Genomic DNA, 21,598 nt, shown 5'->3' with positions numbered 1-21,598 from the left:
ATTTATTTATTTGTTAGTCTTTATTTGCCTTAACCTTAGAATTTTCATTAAATCTTAGGGGTTTTTTTCTCCCTGAAATTCTTTGATGGTTGTTGGAAAAGACAGGGATACTAGGGGAAGTCTGGTGTTAGGAAGAAAATAGAGTGTAGAAAGACTGGAGTAGAGCATCACAGAGGGACTAAGATGGGGGCCAAGGATGTTTGATTTTAGGAAAAATGTGGACAATCTGCCTGAGAGCGTGCAGAGTGGGATGTGATTGCATTTACTGTTCTCCCAGCTTTCCAAGCCTGTGTTTCTAGTGGGTATAATTTTAAGAGTAAACTAATAACAGTGCTCCTCTGAGACTCTATTCTGAAGAAAGAGGTGCTGTTGTTGCATATGGAGAGAATTCCTTAAATAATTTTAGCTAAATGTTTAAATGTCAATGCCTTTCTGCCTATAAATACTCTTAATTCCTTAGTGTGGAACATTCCACATGCTTAGCCACTTCTACATTTGTGATCTGAAGACAAAGAAACTAGACCATTAGGCCATTGCAAATTGTATGAAAATAGAAAGTAAAAGATGGAAAATGTTGTACTTTATTGGCTAATAGTGGAAGAGAGTCCAGTTCTTTTCTGAGAGGAAGAAGAGAATTTAATTCTGTAATGGAAAACGATGCCTTCTTGTCATTAAAGTCTGTGTTGTCTTTGGTAGATGGAAACAGAAATAAGGTTTGAAGTATCCAGTGTAACATGGACATTTCAGTAGGACTTTGGTAGATTTTTACAACATGCATCTGTAGTTTAATACAGAACACTGCTTGCATAGGACAGTATGGAAAGTGGCGAAGACATGTTAATGAAGATCATGTTTTGTGTGATTTCTTTTGGTGACTGTTAGGATGATTGTACTTCCCTCAGCAGCAGAAGTAACTTTATGGAAGTCTGAGAATGGATAACCAGACCATAATGCCAGACCCACAATAAGTGACTGGCTGTTTTATGTCATGGGAATTATTGCTTGTAATATTTGAGAGAGCAGTGTTTTCCTAGACAAAAATAATATTGAAAAATAAAGGGGGTGAGCAGGTTTGGTACCTGATATGAAAACTACAAGAACATATTCAGCAACTGATTCTGTACAGCATTATTGTATTTTGGCTTTCTAAACAGCTTCTAACACAAATACATACATTACCAAGGAAGTGTTTCTGTCTAGCAGACCAAACTGGGGAACAAGATGGACCTAGTATTAACCAGAGGCTAGTACTCTCCCTTTGATACCTGCAGGCCACAGTTTTGGTAGTTTCTTGTAATGAAAAAAAGGTTGAATTCAGAGCAAGAACACTAAAGATGACAGCAGAGTTAAACCAGATGCATTCTTCAGCTACCACATATTATGTCAGTGGTTTAATTCTTTTCAATACAAAGTATTCAAGTAATTAAAAAGCAAACAGAAACACAACAAAAAGCCCTGGACTCATAGAGCAAATATATTTCATAGCACAATGAATGTTTAATGTTAAAAGCATCTTAGAAAAGCATTCAGATCAAGAGTACTTATAAATAGTCCTAAAACCTCCCTTCAGTTTTATTCCATCTAAATTGACCATCTTGTATGCTTACAATGCTTTATTAAAAATAAGTTTCATAGGACTTCTTAATCCATCTTCGTATCTCCAGATCATTTATGAAGCTCTGCCTTTATTTCACTCTAAATATGAATATGTATTTTGGTTATTCCCTGTAAAGGTATTACAGATCATAGGTTAATTGCTTGGAAACAAATGACAGGGAAGGCAGTAATTTGCAGACTAATTTTGTCCAAATCTCCTACTATCCCCATATAACCATATGTGGTAATTGCTGCCTCCAGCTTTTTCTGCATCCTCTATCGTTTTGGAAGGTGTTTTGTGTATTGCACATTATTGAATATCAGCCTTCCTCTGGTCTCACATTGTATGTTGTCCACCCTCTGCTTGACTATGCAACCTTTAATTGTTGATGATTTGGTATTGTTGTGTTGCACTTGTCTCAGTTACGGGGTCAGATTCTAACTTCAGGTCCATTTTGTTCCACCAGGATTGTGGCATGTGTTTTGAAAACATAACCAACATAGCTCTGAGCAACCTGGTGTAGTTAAAGATGTCCCTGCCCATGGCAAGGGAGCTGGAACTAGAGGATCTTTAGGGTCCCTTCCAACCCAGGCCATTCTACAATAAACTTATTTGTTTGGTTGGTTGGTTTTGGTTTTGGTTTTGGTTTTCATTGACATCTCTCTCTAAAAGGGCAATGTTTTCACTTCCCTCAAAGAAGGGAATCAAAGGTGGGAAACCAGAGTTCAGAAATTTCCTGAGGGACTAAGTGACTTCCCCATAGCTTCAAAGAGAGACTACTGTGTATCCATAATTGTCAGGAATCGCTGCTCATACTCCTGGTTTTTGGGTGCTACAACTGTTTGTAAGTGAGTAAGTCTACTTTAAATGGTGGTGGTAGGATAAAAGGTGAAATGCTAATTTAATTTAAGGTAGATCTGAAGGTCTGATATAGATACTATAATGTCACATAGTTTAAGTGAACTGTGGCATCTTGCTTGATGGCCTTAGTGCAGCGTAATGCAAAGTAGAGGTGCTTGGTACTGTTTTTCCTTTCATGACAAATGTTTTCAGTTCATGCTATTACAGCAAGAATGATCATTCCCAGCTGCAGCATTGCCAGATCTATGTGTGAAACATCCCTTTTCACATTGGGACTTCTACCCATGATATAGTTTAAATCAAAGCTCTAGGTCTAGTGTTGGGGGTTTTAACTCTCATTATTTGGGATGCTGGACACTTAACAATACTACATGAATGAAAAAAAATATGACTTATCTGCAACCACTTCTCCTTGCAAACACCTATCAGTTAGAAAATTGTACCCTAGGAGAACATCCTGAGCTGGGAAATACAGAAGGATTTTTTTTACAGACTCTGAAGGGGCCTTCTACCTCAGATTATTTTAAATTCATCTTCAGTGGGGTTACTAAGGAGGAGCATCTTCAATGCAGTAGTTAGTGTTGAGTGGTGAAGAAATATATATGGTCATGGAGTCTAATACCTGCTATCAATGAACACTGCGTGCTGTCTAGAATAGACAGTCTAGATGGTCCACACTTTCTCATTTTCTTGTTGATATTACTCTGCTGTACATAAATACATAAATTTTGGTGCAGTTATTCCTGCCTGGGATTTCTTTGACAGTCACATGCACATGCTGTACAGTGTACATGCAGGGGACAGTGATCTTGGAAAGCCCCAACTTCTCCACACACCGACTCTGCAGGTGGCTTGCTCAGCCAAAAAGAAAAAAGAAAGCTGGCAACCATAGTGATGCTTTAACATGGATGTGTAGGTAGTGTCAAGCACCTTTGGCTCATGCCTGATAGGTGCTACTCTGCCCAGAAGCTTCAGTGGCATTTCCTTGCTGTCCATTCATCTACTTGAATCTTATTGTTTTTCTAGTGTCTGTTTTCATATCCATCGTTTTTTAACGCATCTTTAGTTCTTAACTGTTCAGGGAAAGTTTAACTCATGGGATGAGGAGATGGCTCTCTAAGAGGTTATATTCGACTCCTTTGGAAGAAACTAAGTTGTTTGGACCTTTGAAAAGTTTGAGGAGTTGTTTAAAAAGCAAGAAGAAAGATGGATGTTTGATTTGATGTATTTCTTCTTTATAAGAGATGCGTCAGTGAAGAGATGGCTTTGTGCCCGAGTTGTTTCAAAGTCAGTTGTCCTTATTAAAAATACTGTTTTGTTTAGGCTTGGAGATTATCTGGCGGTGATACTTCACAGTTCAAAATGTCCAAAATGTTGAAATTTCAAGCGCTAAGGAAACAACAGAAACCTCTCATCTGTAATTGTGAGATTTTTTTTTTTAAAGCAACCTATCTGAAAAATCTGAAAGACCTAGTGGTAAACTGTGTGTCACCCAAAACAAGTTTATATGGTGTAGAGTGTGTTCTAGATGGTGATGCTTACTGCACAATGTATTTTTAATGTGGTGGGATTTATTTCAGTTTGTAAACTAGCATTCTCTTTCCTAAAACAGAAGGACTCGGGTCTCCTTTAGCTCTTCAACACATTGCAGTGTGTTGTCAGAACATCAGTTTGTCTCTTGAGTCATCATGGCATAAAATTGGCGAAGGCAGTTTCTTGACACTGGAATAGCCTCGGGGGCTTCACTTTGTATCTCTGGTGTGTAATTCAGTAAAACTCTGGGTTGCTACAAAGTACATCATTCACATCTCTGGCTGACTGAGACATTTTCATTCCGAAACTCCTTCTCGTCTCAGCAATAGTTCAGGGTGTATCCTGAACTGTGGTTTGATAAACATGGAAGGAGCTTGATGTCAAGAAATGCTGAAGTTACTGGATATACTCACATCAAAAAGGCAATTGATAGGAGGTGATGTCATAACAAATAAAGTAATGATGAGATTGGATCTTCTGCTCTCCATGTTTGGTAGCTTGAAAACAGAACAGTTGCAGAAGTAACTAAATCAAACCTGCTACAAGGCACTGTTTGTCTCCTGAATAATGTAACTAGATTTCTCTGCTCCTTGCCCTGGAATGTGACTGAAGCCCAGACATGAGGACAGTCTGTGGAGGAGGGAGAAAATGAGGAAGAGTATAGCTGATAAAAGAAGAGCCATAGCTGATAGAAGATGTACTGAAATATCTAAAATGTTCTTTTTGTGCTTTTTTAATCTGGTCACAGAGTGTAAGAAAATTTGTAGATCATGGGGATAGGATGATACATCAATTGTGGGAATGTCCCTATTGCATCTTCCTTTGACACAGTCTGTGCTGGCTGCAGGTACTGCAAGTGGTCTTAGAGTCCCACATATAAGGTATGAGAGTTTATGTGTTTTTGGTATTTGTACCATGCATCCTACTGCTCTACCTGAAAAGTATCTGGAAGTGCTGTTATCTCAATAATCTTCCCTGAGAAAATGAAAACCAAGAAAGGAAAAGCATTAAAATCTGGCCTGTAATTAGGCTGGGTGTAAAGCTAAATGTCAGTTGTGTATGTTACTGTATATAGAAAGAAATATTTTTATCACTTGTTAAAAACAAAAAGTTGATTAGCAGCAAATAATTCCAACATCATTAGTTGTAAACAAGTGATGAAGTGAGCACCAGTGGGATTCTACTGTTCCTTACAGGTGACTGAGCTATCCTTGTGAGTCAAATCATAGATTTCAACAGGAAAAGGAAAATAACAGTGTTCTTGTAGATGATGTTGACATGACCATGTTAACAACACTTGGAGCACCTTTCATGATGGATGTACTCTCATTAACAAGAGATGAACACAGACATGTAGGATGGTCAGGGAAATGGAAGGAGAACCCAGCTGAGAGGTGTACCTGGATACTCTCCATGAATGTGTGCATAGACAAAATAGCTTTGAATTAGCTGCCACAGGTACTGTAATCCATGTAGCCCTGCAGAACTGGCCCAAGGACAGGAGATGAAGGGAAATCAGGACTGGAGAGGGCAAAATGAGCTAACTGTGTGCCTTCCCTGTTCTGAAGCAGGTTTGTAATGGATGGAGAAGGACAGAAATTTGGTTTATGGTGCTGTGACTGTTTGGCTTGTGCATGCCATAGAAACAATGGCGTAATGGTTCCACTCTTTGGGAGGTACAATCTCACTTTGGCAGGAAGCAGGGGATCCTCTCAGAGGTGTTTCTTGCCTGGAGTCTCCAGATCTCTTTCAGCATTGTCCAGAGTCAGTGGCTTTTTATTTACAATTCTCTTTGCTTCTTGCTTGAAAAAAAGAATTATTTCCAAATAATTGGAAAGCGCAGAAAGAATGACATGTAAATATTAACAATAAACAGAAACTGACCCTTGGGTCATTTTTGAGACTGCTAGATTTCAGGAAAGTGTTCACACTAGTAACAGAACAACATGCCTGTGGCTCTTTGATTTGGTGAGATGAGGACTTGCAGGTTTTTTCAGGTGTTTCATCAACGTATATTTTATTAGAAAAAAATTATACTTTAATGTGTGGCAGAAAAAAGTTAAATGTTATTTTAAACTTGACTTACAGCAACTGTTTAGAGACAAACTGTGCTAGGCAAATCACCCATGTATGTGCATTAGGACTGTGTATATGCAGTAATATTATAAAACATATTTAGGGAATATTCATACAGTGTAGGAATCACACTGTTTACAATAGATAAGGGGGGAAGAAGGAAAAGCAAAACATTTTTTATTGTGCATTTTCTCTTTGGGAAAGACAAAGTTCCTGTAGCATCTGCTGTACGGATATCTTCAGCTAATCATTCTTCTCAAAAACTAAGAAGACTTATGGACTTTTTGTTTTGTTTCTTTTCCATATTTTTTCATGTTCAGCATGTAATTTGTATTGCATTGAGCAAATGGTCCAGCCCTTTTCCCTGAGGAAAGTATCAGAAGTGTGAAGTTTTCTTTCTGTAAACAGTACCCTGTCAAAGTGATCTCATTTATGAGTGGGGATGTACCTGTGAACAAACTAGAACAGTAGCATAAGGCACAGGCAGGAAAGGCATGGAACATGAATATTTTGGATAAATTTGGAATAACTGGTCTGTTGCTTCAGGGCACTATTGAGGTCTGGTTTGCAGACAGACTTATTTGTTGCATCAGCAAGTGGCCTTTAAAGTAGAAAAAATGGAACAGAAAATCTTCCCCAAAAATCCTTAAGATTTGTGGATGACCATAAGGGATAACCGTTCTCTGCAGGGTTCTGTTATTCCTTTCTTAATTTAATTTTTGCTTTGCACTCATAATCTATGAAGAGATTACTCTTTATTTGGTTGTTCTGTTTTGAAGCAGACAATTTCTGTGTCGTACTTCTACTTAATCTTCAGTCATTGCCCCAAGGGCTCTTCACCAGATAACTTTTCCTGATAGGTTGCAGCTGTTTGAAAAGTAAAAATTATTCATTGGATTGATCTTTTCAATATATAGAATAAATTGTTCCTGTAAACTGCAGCTTATCTCCCAGTGTGGAATTTGGCTTGCCTCACTGTTCCTGTTTATGCAGGGCATTTAAAACTGGAGATCTTATCACAAGCCAATAATGAGAGCAGTGTTTTACTACCCATCCTCTCCCTCCCTACTCCCAGCACACTGTATCCCATATTTTGTAAATCAGATAGTAAGATCTAGAGTTCAATCCTGTTTCCATATGGATAGGTTTGAAATTTCAGTTATCTTCAAGGAAGTCAGACAAGTTGCTCAAAAAGCAGTAATAAAAAGGTTTCTATGAAAAGGGCATTTTCCATCTGTTTTGCAAAACTTAAGCAAACTTTTCTGGGCAGCCTTAGGATGCAAAGCAGCTATTCCTGCCACTGGACTGCAGAGGGGGCAGCAGGAGCATGTCCATGGGATGTGTTTACATCAGAAATCACAGTAAATTTGACATCCTGTTTATTGCTGATGCAGCTCTGCCAGCACTCACAGAGAGGCCTGGTATGGTGGTAGCCTCCATGGCAGCCTGGGTGTCATCACTGGATTGTACCTCCCCAGGGGAGGAGGGCACTGGGACAGGGTGCTCCAGGTGCTCCTGGGGACACACCTGGCCTGGGAAGCCATCTAGCTTGAGGAGGTGGCTGGAGCAGCAGAGGGAGAGACAAGGGAGAGCCCTGTGTGTGGGAGAGTCCATCAGCCAACCCTTGGAACAAAATACTGCAATTTCTTGCTTAAACCCAGCCTTTCCTTGTAGATAGCTTTGACTGGGGAAACTGTGTTAGGTGGTTTGATTGATAAATTATTATTAAAAAAGCAATCAATTCATCAGAAAATCAAAGAAAGGATTGATCCAGGGTAAGTGTAGTAACCAAGTCTGATTGGCCTTGACTGTTAAAGAAAAGGACACTTAATTGCCAGGCTGGCTAGATCAGTGTGTTGCAGGGATCCAGTGAAACCACTCCCCCTGCTGAGGAAGCAGGGAGACATGAAACAGAGACCTGGGGTGGTGGTAAAAGGTCTACCTCAAGGACCTGTAACTTCTATTGCTAATATCTCAGCTGATTCATTGTAATTCGGCTATTTCATGTGTTTGGATTTACAAACACTTGGAAGGAAAGGATCCAAAACTGCTTGGTTCTCAAATGCAGACTGGGCTGACACAAATGCATCCATCCAGAAGTTGGGAGATGGAATTTGGAGACTGGGATGTGAGTTAGAGAAAAGAACAAGTCTTCATAATTGACATGGTACATGATCTTAAAACTGATTTAAATTTTATTACACCTAAAAACAGTAACATCAGGGCTTATGATTTCAGTGCACAGAAAATCGCCTTAGCAATGGTGAGATAAATCTTTTGGGAACAATTGATGCATAACAAGTTATTCTCCCCTCTGAGTCCAAATAGTGTTGAACAGCTGTGTGCAGGTTCAGCTCACTAGTAGAGAAAGCTGGAAAATACTGGGGAAATCTTAAGGCCTGAACTCACATGTGATGCTGACTAAATGCAGATGGCTTTAGTGGTTGCTGTCTTCAGTTTTATGCCTTGCCTATATCTCAAAGGCTGCTGCTGCAGTACTGGCTGAATGATTTATGAAATATGTGTGTTTACATCTATGAGCCAAACTGTAAAAATGGAACAGAGTCACATAAGCCAACACTTGTAGCTGCTAAAATTCTTGTGGCTGGGAAGTATGAGCAGAGTGTTCTTGCTTGCTGGATGCAGTTGAGGAGCAGTAAATAGTAAAAATGACTGTCATTCAGAATGGGCAAAGAGAAAGCCCAAAGTTCATTTGGGCTGCTATCCTGGTAAATTGGATCAGGAAGAAAAAAGGATTCCAGTAATTTCAAGAGTGTAGTTTAGCATGGCTGGAAATGGCAAGGATTCTCATGACTATTCCTATTTTTGCCTGCTTGTGAAAACTTCCACTTTAAGTACAGATGCCAGTGCTGACAATTTTGGGACATTGTAAAATTATTTGGAGCAAGGGCTGGATTTTCAGAACAGCAGTGCTTATCATTGTAGAGGGGACAAAAAAAATCAAAATAACTAGAAGGTAGTTATAAACTGCTTGGGGAAACTTTGTGATTAGCTCCGGGTCTAGACTCTGACATCTTGACTCCAACTTGGCAGACACTTGCAGCAACTGCTGTAGTGTGATTTTGCAATCCTGGAGAGGCCTGGATGGGAACATGTTAGTCCTGTTGCCACACAGACAGAAGAGCTTTGTTGGAAGGCTGATTGCAAACACTAGGGATGAGCTTCTCCATCTTATCAGGAACTTTTGCTCATTTTGTCCTCGTATGTTGCAGAAATGCAGATAGTAATGATTCATTCACAGCTGGATAGTCACAGGGACAGTTGGTGTAGTCTGGCAGGAATGGGCTACAGAGCAGGTGAAGCCTTCTCAGAAACTAGATTTTCATACTGGGATATTAGGCAACTGGAAAATCATTTGGCAGTGTTGGTCTTGAGAAAGTGTAGCATCTCCATGTCAGCCCTGAGGAAGGGTCTTCTGAGCCCAGAGGAATTTGGCATTCTGAGTGAAACAGTCCTCTGCAGGCATGAGGAGCTAATGGGTGACAGATTAAGAATTCAGCTGATTATAGCAGACATTCCAAGACCTTTCCAATACTTGATGATGACCATATGGCTGCTGTGCTCTTTGCAGAAGCCTTGGCTGGAGGAAAGAAGGGTTTCTACAGATATAATCAGAATGTAGCAGGAACCATCATCAGTGGTTCAGCTCCAGGCACTGATGTGTTGCAAAAGACAGTTGTGAGAGTTAAGCTGTTGTGCGGCGTGGGAGAGTGTTCATCAGCATCTGTGTGTGTCCTTGCATCAGCCAGAAAGCAGCTGTGAACCTTTTCATGGGCAAGGTCAAAGTTTGCTCACTAAAATACCAAGAGCCCTTCACTGTAGTATAGTTTCCAGTTAATGAACCTTCCACCTGATGGGTGAGATAGGATTCCAGAAAAGGGAGTGCACCCAGCACATCCTGTTCCTCTTGGTGACTTACTGACCAACAGTTGATGGGAAACAGCAGGTACTGGCCACTTATTATCTTGGGCTTTAAATTAGACTCAGCCTGATCTGCTCAGTAGAGCTCCTGACAAGGCACAGAGATATCTCCAGAGACCCAGAAAGCAGAATACAGGGTGGGGGGGAAATGTCCTTTTGTAAGAACAAAATTAACTTGATCTCTAGGAATTGAGAAGATGATTTTGGATGATCAGTCATATGTTTGAAAGCAAACGTTTTCAAAAAATTGTCTGTTTTGATTCCACCCACAAGGTGGAAATCCCACAAGGATTTCCAGCCCACAAGGGTGGAAAGCAAAAGTCTGCTAATATAGTGGGTTTGGTAGTTTTATTTTGGTGCATTGACTTCTCAGAAATTTTACATTGTGAGAGAGTTACTCTTGGGTAAAAAAGACAGAACATAATTTTTACAGACAAAAAAAAAATTTCCTTCCTTGCTTAAAAAACCCCCCATGACTCCTTGAGCAATGGATCACTGTATCCTGGTTCCTGGTGGCATTTACCATTGTCCAAATCTTCTCTTCCTTTCCCTGTAAAGCTGACTGCTCTCCTTTCCCTTATTACTCCTTCTCCATGTCCTTTCTTCTGACTTACACAGGTTCCCATGGAGACCAGGCTGAGGCAGCAGTGGGCCCCTGTGCCATCATGCTGGTTCAGGCACCCATCACACCTGCAAAACAACCTCCTCTCCCTCTCTCCCTCTCTTCCTCTCCCTCTCTCCCATTCTCTCCCCTACCCTCCTACCCTTCCTGCACCATTTTTATGCCAGTTTCCTAATTACTTAAAATATTTGGTTTTTAATCTAACCAGGAAACATTTAGGATGAATCTTTTGCAGAGAGTATGGGAATGTTAATAGTTAAGAAGAAGCAATGAACTCACATCCCTTAGTTCCAGTTCACAGTTTTTCTTTACCCTACAGAGACTAATGTATGTTGATAATGTTGCTAGTAATCTCACCCAATTTGCATCTCTGTCTTCATCCAAGAAAACCACCTTAAGAACACACTTCGCTCTAAGAATATGAATAGCTGAAATTCTGAAAAATAAAAAAGGAAGAAAGTCAAAGTTACAGAGAGTCACAGTAATCCTGAAAATTTTATACAAAAATGTATTCTCTTTTCCTACTTCTTTTCCTGCTAACACTGAGTTAGTTTGCTTATAGAAGCCTCTTGATATGCTCAGGTTGCCAGAAAACCAAGGTTTGGAGAACTCTGTGCAGTGGCTTGTTTTTGTTACTGTGCTGTGCTAGCTTAGGATTTGGGCTGGTATTTAAAAAAAAACCACTAAAAAAGAGTTACATTTTTGTTGATGTGTTTCCTGCCTCCCACTCACTGTGTTTCAGGAAATCTTTGGAAGAACTGGACATGGATAAAGTAACAGCAGCCATGGTACTCACCAGTTTATCCACCAGCCCTTTGGTCCGCAGCCCTCCTGTCCGACCCAACGGTAAGCCTTTGGAGCCCGGGGCTGCGGGAAGGGGGGCTTGTTCCCAGGAGCTGTGCCCATGGTGGAGAGCAAATGGTGAGTGGCTGTCTTCTGCTATGTTGGGGATCATACTGAGCTTTGCTCCAACCTAGTCCAAGTCTGGTGCAGCACTGGCAGAAATGAAAAGAAACATTTTCTTTAACTGTAGAGCAGCTCTGGTTTATGAAATGGGAGATGCCCATTCCATAAATAGGATATGAGCACTTCAAAAAGTCTCATGATGTCTCTGAAACACTTAATTTTTCAAAGAGTTTGTTTGCATTTGCACACATACAGTCCTAGAATTGTAGAATGGTTACGATTGGGAAAGACCTCTAAGATCACCAAGTCCAACCATCAACCTGGCACCACCACCATGTTCACTTCTAAACCACGTCCTGAGTGCCATATCCAGGAAACATGAGAGCAGTTGTTCTTGTCATCCACTCCATGGAACTGAGATTTTACCCAAAGCCACAATAAGGCAAAGAACTTCCAGATCACAGCTCTTGGCTGAGGGGCCATGCAGTAGCAATCTGCACAGCAAGCAGTCTGCTTTTCTGCACCTCCAGTTCCTGTGCTGTGTGTAACTCTCTGATGGTCTTCCATCAAATCTATAATTCCTGTAAAGACTATTTCATTCATGGTATAGCAGAAGACACCCAAATTTCAAAAAATGTAAAAAGTTTCAGGTAATGAGGAGATCAATTATGAAATTTAATTGATCTATGCAAGATTGACTGGAGTTACAATAAATTTTTAGGAGTGTTTTATTTTAAGGAATTATATGAATTAGGATGCCCTTATTAAAGTACCTCAGCACTGTTTGTACGACTGACTTTTCTTACTCACTTGTTACTGCTAAAAAACCACTAGATGCTCTCCTACTGTCAGTCATTGGAAGATTGAGAAATACTTGCTTTTCTTCATGGAAACAGGCATGATCCACAGTATGATGTTCTTAAAGGAATTCATAGCAAATGTCAGTGCTGTATTTTTTCCATTTATTTTCAGAAAATGTAAGTTTTATCCATTTAGTTGGAATTCTGGCCGTGAACACCCATGGCCTTTGTTCATGTGCTTTCCAGTGTTGAAAGCCAGAAGTGTTTATTGGAGTGCCACTGCTCTGAGGAGCCCTGGGAAAGGAAACCTCAGGCAGTGACATCCCTGTGACAGTCACACCTCAGGACAGGATGTTGCCAGCCCCTGGGAAATGCCAGCAGAAGGGTAAAAGCACACCTGCTCTCCAGCTGCTCAGCTCACAGACAAAACCACAGCTGAAGATGGATCTGTGCTTGATGTGGCAAGCAGGGATTTGGTGTGGCCAAGGCATACACATGTGCCCTGCTGCATCCCTGTCCTGGGGAGCTGCTCTGCTGTGGGTGAAGCAGTATCTGCCACCTTAGGCTGAGCAGGTGACACTTGTCAGGAGCAGCAGTGCACATTAGCTGCAGCTGTCGATTGGCAAGATCTTCCAAACAAGCCCTTTTGAATTGCTAATAGCAAATGGTGGCTGTTTAACTGCCTTTGATATTTCTCAGCATAGTCTGTGAGTGCTCTTTGATATTTCTTCATTTAGCTTGTCTGCTTGTTTCCCAAAATCTGGGAGGACTAGCCTGAAAGTGTAGTTCACATGTTTTCAATAGTTACAGACAAGATTTTGAAGCTGGTTTTGGGCACCTTCTCCCTGAATATCTTAGTTTTGCCTTAGTCAAGGCCTACTAAAGACTTGAATAGAAGTATAAAGACTGGATAATTTAAAGCTTATTTGGTGTTGCAAGGCTAGGCTCTGATCCTAGTAATACAAGCAACAAATGTATTAGTGATTAGTTTTTTCTACACGCTTTTCCAAAAAAGGGCAATAAGTAGCAGTATAATTAAAGGACCATTTGTTAAAACAAATGGAATTTTGTTCCTAGAAGTAAAAAATAAAATTACATTAGCATTAATATTAAAGTCAGATCCATGCTGGAATTCCTGGGAATGATCACCCATGTAAACTGGATCAGAGTTTGGCCCTTGTTTCTCTGCAGTTGAATAATATTTGGTCTGGTTCTCTTTCACGCAACTCCAGCAGTGTGAAAAGAGCCCCAAAATAAGAGTAAGTTGCATTTATTTATATATTAAACTTCTTTACATTAACAGATTTGTTAGTATGAATGAGAACCAGTGTTTGGTTTTTTCCTGTTAACCTCATTCAGTATTTTCCAAGCTACTTAAAAAATGCTCTTGATTTACATCTCTTTCTCAGCAAGGTGAGGAGAAGCTGTACACACTGAGAATACAAATAGCACCATAACTGTTTGAGAAAGTAGTAGTTGAAAGAGTGTTCCTTTGTTTTTCTGAAGACATGAAAATTTTAAGCTATGCTAAGGTCACAAGTTGATACCAGATACAATTTTTGGCTTTGGCACAAGACTGAAGTACCAAATATGTAAAAGAAACAAAACCCACCTTCATTACAGTCACATGAAGGTTGTAATCATGAGACAAAACATGACATTTTCATGTTAGCTTCAGAGCTGCCAGAACGTGTATGTTTGTCCTTTTCCAAAGAAGAACTGGGCAGGCTGGAGGGAGAGGATCAATTCCATTTATGCTGCGTGGTCCTGATCAGTAAATCAGTACTACTGTAGCAGCTGCCTACTCAAGGGGGCACTGTGTTCTGTTTTTTTGAGCAGCTGATGTTAATCATTAAGGATTTTGTCCAAAACCAACTCAATTAGGAGGAAAAAAAAACCAAAAATTCACTGGTTTGGGGGTAAGCTTTTGATAACTCACTTTCTTGCCAATATTATTAGTTAAATTTATCTGTAAGAAATTGAGAAGGAATGAAGGAGTGACTTCTGCAGATCTTTTAAAGACAGGCACTGGCTTGAAAGGACTTGTCTCACACTTAAATACTGCTTCATGAACAGCTAAGATGTTATTTGCTTGCCAGTTCAAAGTCAGGTGTTGCACAATACTCAGGCACCCACAGTGTCATTGGGAAGAGCTTCCAATGCCTGAGTTAGGGAGAAGCTGCACCTAAACAGTCCCTGCTCTTCTGCCCAAGCCCTGTGAGAACCTGAGGGCTCTGGCAGAGCTGCCTGTGGCTGCACCCTGGGTGTGCTTGGGCCATGGGTTGGGTGACCTGCATGCTCTCTGCTGCCAGCAGCCCTTTAGGGACAGCGAGGGTGACGTGCCAGCATCTAAAGCCTGAGGATCTCTGCATGTGAATGAAGCATTGCTCGAGCTGTGCCTCAGGCTGCACAGGCAGTGCTGGTGCTCCCAGCCATGGTGCTTCGTGCAGAGTGTTAGCTGTTAGTTCCAGTGTCTTCTTAGCCTGTAAGGGATGGGGAGCTGCAGCACTGAGGAGGCAGTTCCTCCAGTGGGTGTGGAGGTGATCCAGTGTCTGTGTGGTCACTTCTGAGATGTGCAGATGCCTGCACACCTGTGTATCCCAAGGGATACATACCCCACCTCGTGTGGAGGTTCAGATTGGGCAGAGGCAGGTGTATTGAGAGATTGTAAGAACAGAGTGTAACTATGGTTTTCTTTGGTGTTTTAGTACTGGGACGATGGTCATTATTTTGTGGATCTGCTTAGTGTTTTGGGGCTCAGAGTGTGTGTCCCCTTCCCAGGGGATCTCCTGTTGGCAGTATGGTGGCTTGGAGCTTGCTTTGGTGCCACACCAGAGTTCTGTGTGTTCTGTGTTCCTGTTGAAAGTTGAGGATGTATTTAGAATCATAGAGGTCAATTTAAAGGTCAATTTAAATGTTTTCCTTAAATCATGCATGCAATATATGATGGTTTATCACTGTTTATGCTTCAGAACAGGTTATCTTTTCAAATGCAACATTTCTTTTTAGAAAAATACTTTGCTGCTTTTGTTTTTTTGTTTTAAATAAAAATCAAATGTGGAATTTAATTCGTGTGCAGTGGGTTAGATATGGTTGTCCTCTCTACATCCAGTGCTTTCACATTCCTTTACTGAATTTGCATTTAATTACCAACATGGCATCTAAACCTTAGAAAAAAGAGCTCCTTAGCCCTCTCACAATGATACTGTTGTGATAATAGCTTTTGTTGTTCTTGACAGAATCCCTGAATGGATCTTGGAAAGAAGGAGGATTTGTGCCTTCTAGCACCAGCAGCAGTGGATACTGGAGCTGGAACGCTCCCAGTGACCAGTCCAACCCATCCACCCCATCTCCACCTCTGTCAGCTGACAGCTTCAAAGCTTTTCGGACGCCTTCCCAGGCAGATGATGGTATTGATGAAGGGGAAACAAGCAACCTTCTCTTTGATGAACCCATTCCTAGGAAGAGAAAGGTTAGCCTTATGTTAAATTCCACATCCATGGGTAGATAGAATGTTGGTAGGTTTATTTTGTTGTGAGAGAGAAACAGGTCATCCAAATAGCTCTGCTTGTGTATCCTCCCTTGGCATGCATTTAACATAGAGACTTCATGTAGTCACTGTGTCTCATTCAACGTGGTCACCTCCTGCACATACATGCTGCCTTCAGCACCACATATTTCCTGCCAGATGGTGAGGTGCTACAGAGCCTCCTGCTCAGAAAACACTAGAGGGATTTCCAGAAGGTGTTGCCTCTGGCCATTCAAGGGTTTTCTGTCCTACTTTGACAAATTCTCTGTGTTCAGGATGCAACAGGCAGCCTTTACATGTCATCACAAAAACTGACTATGGCCTTAATACTCCTTGTTCCCTGAAAGTGCTGTTTGTCTGACAGTGTGTCAGATACCTTAATACTGTGAAGGTTTCTCTGCGCAAACATATGGAGTGAAAATGGAGAGAGAGAGCTCAAACCCGATGGCTTTTGGTATAGTATTAGCATTAGCCAAATTTATCCTCAGTTGGAGTGCAAAAGCAAGCTAAATAAAACATGACATTAAAAAAAAGGTCCAAAACTAACCCCAAAAAAGCACCATTGCTAGCCAGCAAGCTTCTCTGGAAGAAAAAGAAAACAAAGAGATGGCACTAGTCCAAGTTTCCTTCCCTCCCAACACAGCAGGATAGATTTTACATAGCAAGATGTAAAAGGGCTTTTTGTAAGGAGAAAAACCAGAGAATTTTTTCCCTTAGCGAATTTGTTTCTGGCTCAGTCTGTGACAGTTAACTGCTTCATCACCAGCAGGAAGAAGTTTTAATGATAATTTAAACCTGTTCAGATTATCCTCTTGCTCCAGAAGCTGCTTATTTGCTGACCCATGCAATTGTTCCCTTGTTCATGGGAAAGGGTTGAAAATGTTTGTGCATCTTACTAAGAAGGAAAAAATATATTTTGGAGGACATCTTTGTTATAATAAATTAGAAGTTGGAGCTGAGCGTTGCACTAAACAGAGAGACAATTTAGGGGGGTGTGGGGCAGGAGGAGTAGGAGAGCAAAAATGTCCTGGTTTGCCTTTTACTTCTCAGTTAACCTTCATCTTATTAGCCCCACTCTTACTGCTCAGCTGTGATGAGACAGATGGGTTTGCAGCTGCCATCTTTATTGTTTTCTAAGTTGCTTTCAAATATTTCTATTTATGTACTCACCATAGGTCTATTACACTATCTGTTGTGGTTCACAAGGATCTGGCTTTATTTGGCAAATGTTTTATTTAGATAAACATTAACATTCCATGCCAAACTTGGTTTTATAAATGAACTTGCTTTCCTGCAGGTTTTTTCTTCATTCTGGTTCCAGCGTGGTACTTGATCTGAGTACAGGTTAGCACCTTTAGAAGCTGAAACAAAAATGTTCAGGTTATTTCTTCTTCAGGGCTGCAAAAGTCAGAAGGAGTAAACCTGGAAATGGAGTGATTGGTAACCTTACTATTTGCTTAAAAGTTTCCTCTAAGGTAGTTATTCCTCACCAAACCATTTATGTTCCATTATTTTCTTAAATAAAACATTAAATAGGTAATTTTTGGAAAGGAAATGGAAGAAATGTAAGCATATTCTTTATTTCTACTAAGTGAGCTTTCACTTGATTATGTTAAAAGCATGTGGGTTTTTGCAAACTCCTACCAGTGACAATAAATCCAAAAACCGCAGATTTTACCATCAAACTGGGGATGGATGTTAAACCATTCTGTGTTCATAAAGACGTCTATGGTGTTTATGATGTCATATTGGAATTTCTAGGATATCAGTTATAAATATGGCCTTCATCTTTTTGACATATTTGGTGGTTGGTTGTGTGGTTTTGAGCTGATAATAGTATTTAGTATTGTATTATGGAAATAAGAAAAGTATGAATCAGAATTGCTAGATAGATTATATTTAATTTGAGAAAAGAAAGAGTTCTCTCTCTGTTTGACTGATAGTTGTATTATCAAATAAAAAATGGGCAATTTATGTGCAATTTATTCCAAACAGAAGTTTTTCGTACAACCAGTATGATCAGGTACCTCAAATCTCAAAGCCTTAAACATTCATACTTTAAAACAGGGGATGTTAGACTGCACGGAACTGTGAGAACATGCTACTACAATCAACTTGTATTTTAAAAAGCCCATCTACTGAGATTATTTTTTGAGTTATAGTCTAATCATCATCTTTCTAACAAATGCTGAAACCATCTACTGGCATGCAGTTACAAAGGGTCCAAATTGAAGGAAGCACCAAGTCAGCTTTTGTTCAAGGCACAGTGAAATGTACTTAATCCTAAGGATGTGCTTGTTCTTCCCCTTTTTTAAAATTTAGTTTTATATGAATATATTAATTTAATCTTATATGTAACAGAAATTATAGAATTGTAATACAGTATTTTGATTTTTGAGGTAAAAATAGCTTTTAAATATCTCTAGGGTTTGTTACAGTTGTGTTGTTTTAAGCCTACTTTTCTCCTGAGTCTTCAAAATGATGAAGATTGGCCTAGTGACAGCCTTGTTGGGTGTGCTCTAAATCAATGATAACTCAGTGGGAATCAATTAAGTTATATTAAAGAATATAAAAAGAATATTTAAATGAGATTATACCTGTATTTTTAAAGTATTGAACACAGACTGATAACTTCTCATTCTCTTGTCTGGGTAAGGTCCACAGCAGCTTCTGAGTGAAACAAAAGCAGGTTGTGCCAGCTCATGGCAAATATGGACATAACAGAAGCTATGTTTTTCTAGCACAATATTTTTTTGTGCTGCAAATATCATGAGCAGAAACATTTACAAGAGCTTTGGAAAGACCTTAATTTAAGAAGGTGCCTTGGATTAAGTAAAAAATACTCATCAAGGTTTTTTTTGAAAGTATAGGAAGTTTTTATATCATCTACCTCCCTTAGTGGAGGAACTGAAACTTAAAAATGGAAAAGTGTTGCCAATAAACAGAGAAGTAAAATTTTGTCACAAGCTGCTACTGCAGCTTTTCACTGGATTCTCTTGAATTCGGTAGGGTGACACATTTGATAAGAAACTATTAGGTCATTATGAATTTGGAGTCAAAGGCTCTGAGTCTTTACAGGGTTTTGTAACTGTTTATCTGGTTTGGGTAGTTTGGGGTTTTTTCTACCTTCCCAGAATTACAGAGTCACAGAAATTCTCAGCCCTGAACCCAGCACTGCCAAGTCCAGCACTAAACCATGTCCCCAGGCAGCACATCTACAAGTCCCTTAAATACCTCAAGGGTTGGTGACTCAGCCATTTCTCTGGGCAACCTGTGCCAGTGCTTGACAACCCTTTCAGGGAAGAAACCTTTCCTAATATCCATACAACTTATGTTGCTTTACTCATAATTTTCAGAACTCCATGAAGGTGATGTTCAAATGCCTATGGAAGAACTGTGGGAAGGTACTGAGCACAGCTGCAGGGATTCAGAAACACATACGGACCATTCACCTTGGGTAAGAGAGTCTTTTTGGGTCTAAAGGATTTGGTATAAAAGAGGAGCAATTGCCCTTGGCTGGACAGATGAACTAGGGGATTAGATTGCCCTTGGCTTCTCTGTCTCATATCCCTGTGTTTCTGAGGAAATTGTGGAATAGTGCATCAAGGTGAATGAGCACTTAATCCAACAGCAAGGCACTTTCTTTCCTGAAATTCTGTCAGCTTTGCTAGGTCAAATGGAGCTCGAGGTTACACTGCACTTCCCTGTCAGCTGCACAGCTCAGTGCCATTACATCATTTGTGCTGTCTGCACATCATGTCTGGGATGACACTCTGTGGCAGACAGGTTCAGGGTATTGCATGAATACTTTCCAGCTTTGTTTCACATAAGGTCAGGTGCTTGTGCCAGTTCTGAGTTGAATTAATGCCAAAAGCCACACCAAAACCACAAACCACATAAGAAACCTGAAAATAAAAGGAAACCGAGCTGCATGTTGTCAATGGTTTAAAGTACCACAAAGCTGTTTACTCACTATCCCCTTCCTTCCCTGGAAGAATCAAAGGAATAAAGAGTAAATCTCATGGGTTGAGACAAGAACAGTTTAATGGCTTAAACAAAACAAAACACTGATGATAATAATAACAGTTATACTAATGACTCTAATACTTCTAAGGAAAGGGGAGAGAGAGAGAAACAAAACTGAAGAGAAATGAGTGATGCACAGTTTACAGCGATTACAGTTTCTCACCACCTGCTGACCAATGCCCAGCCTGTCCCCAAGCAGTGATCAGCACCTCCCAGCTAGCTCCTTCAAGGGTATTTACTGGACATGACATCCCATGGTATGGAATATCCCTTTGTCCTGGCCGTGCTTCCTTCTAGCCTCTGATGCCCCTGCTCACTGCCAGAGCATGGGAAACAGAAAAGTTCTTGATTTAGAGTAAGCACTGCTCAGCATCAACTAAAACTTCAGTGTGGTATCAACAATCTTCTCATCCTAGATCCAAAAGACATCTCTGGGCCAGCTACTTGGAAGAAAGTTAACTCCAGACCAGACAAAACCAGAACACACATGTATGTTACTTGGACTAGAAGCAAAAGCAAATTGATCTTTTAGGAGACAAGTTTATTTCAGAGCTGTAGTGTGCAGCTGAACTCTCCCATGTAATTCACTGAGTGATGTACCTGTCTCATTTATAATTACAGTTGGGACTCATGGTCTTCACCTGTTAGGTGAAAATACATCTCTGTTCTGTAGATCTGTGTTACCCACAGCTTAAAAATTAAAGCCACCACAAGAAAGATCTGGAGCTCAGGATGGTCTTGAAGAGTCAACAATTACCATTGGGCTTAAGAGTAAGGCTGTGGGAAACAGAAAATCTCTCTCAAAATGCAGTGAGGAATGTTAATTTGTGCTTTATATTATGGGGACATCCTCTTTGTGGTGTGGGAGAGGCAGAAACAAACAGCAAAACCTTTCTGGAATTTGCTGGAGCTAGAAACTTTTCTGGAAAGAGTAGTTTTGGTGAGTGACTGGCTGCATTCTGATGGATGGTACCTCTGACAGAGCCTTTCAAACCTGCTGGACGTGTGTTCTCTCAGCACCTTCTGGTTTGGACTTCAAGATAACGTGTAGTCTACTGGGAGCTACTGCTTTGACTGGGTTGTTCACTGTTGGTACTTGTGCTCAAATGCACATCAGATGAAACTTTAAGGCAATTAAACCTCCTACATGCCCTCCTTTAATAAGTCTGCCTCTGGAGAGCAGAACTAGAAAGTCCTGGATGTGACAAGCCAGCCTATATGAGTGCTTTCTTTGTGTCTGAGTGAGTTGCATGGTGAGACTGTTGTCTAGCAAATTCTTCTGCTATGTTACAGAAAGTTACAGTGAATGGCAGCCATAAGTATATTTTGTATAATTAAGTAACTTCTGATACAATTGCATATTGTTTGCTGGAACATGAGTGAAGTATATCTTGCCTGTGTCTGTTACCTTTGCTGTGACTTTCAAAGACAGAGTGCATTGAGATTCTTGTTAACTTTACAATAGTTACAGATGAGAAGCTGATACTTGATCTCAGGTAGTCAAACATCTACTCCAAGGTGAAAGAATTGGTCAAGAATAACACATATAGGGGAAAAAGTAATTCCTACTTCTTTTCCCTTCAGATTAGATTATTTTCCTCTTCCCCTTACCTGCAGTCAGAATGCAGAAAAAGTAGGAAGGGTTGAAACTGCAAATATTAGTTTATTGACAATATGAATATATTCATATATATTCAATCAATTCT

General features: G+C 40.2%; 1 protein-coding gene across 1 annotated transcript in view; it reads left to right on the top strand.

The window, feature by feature from the left end:
• Positions 1 to 21,598, top strand: part of ZNF704 (zinc finger protein 704) — an 83,325-nt gene that overhangs the window by 49,075 nt on the left and 12,652 nt on the right. The window contains exons 3-5 of the mRNA XM_066564188.1: positions 11,374 to 11,477; positions 15,577 to 15,809; positions 19,223 to 19,323. Of these exons, the coding sequence (XP_066420285.1) occupies positions 11,374 to 11,477; positions 15,577 to 15,809; positions 19,223 to 19,323 (438 nt within the window). The remainder of the gene's footprint in view (positions 1 to 11,373; positions 11,478 to 15,576; positions 15,810 to 19,222; positions 19,324 to 21,598) is intronic.

This window comes from Molothrus aeneus, chromosome 1 (assembly GCF_037042795.1).
Source record: "Molothrus aeneus isolate 106 chromosome 1, BPBGC_Maene_1.0, whole genome shotgun sequence".
Lineage (NCBI taxonomy): Eukaryota > Metazoa > Chordata > Aves > Passeriformes > Icteridae > Molothrus > Molothrus aeneus.
Note: the sequence above shows the minus strand (reverse complement) of the source record. Positions and strands in the feature narration are given on the sequence as shown.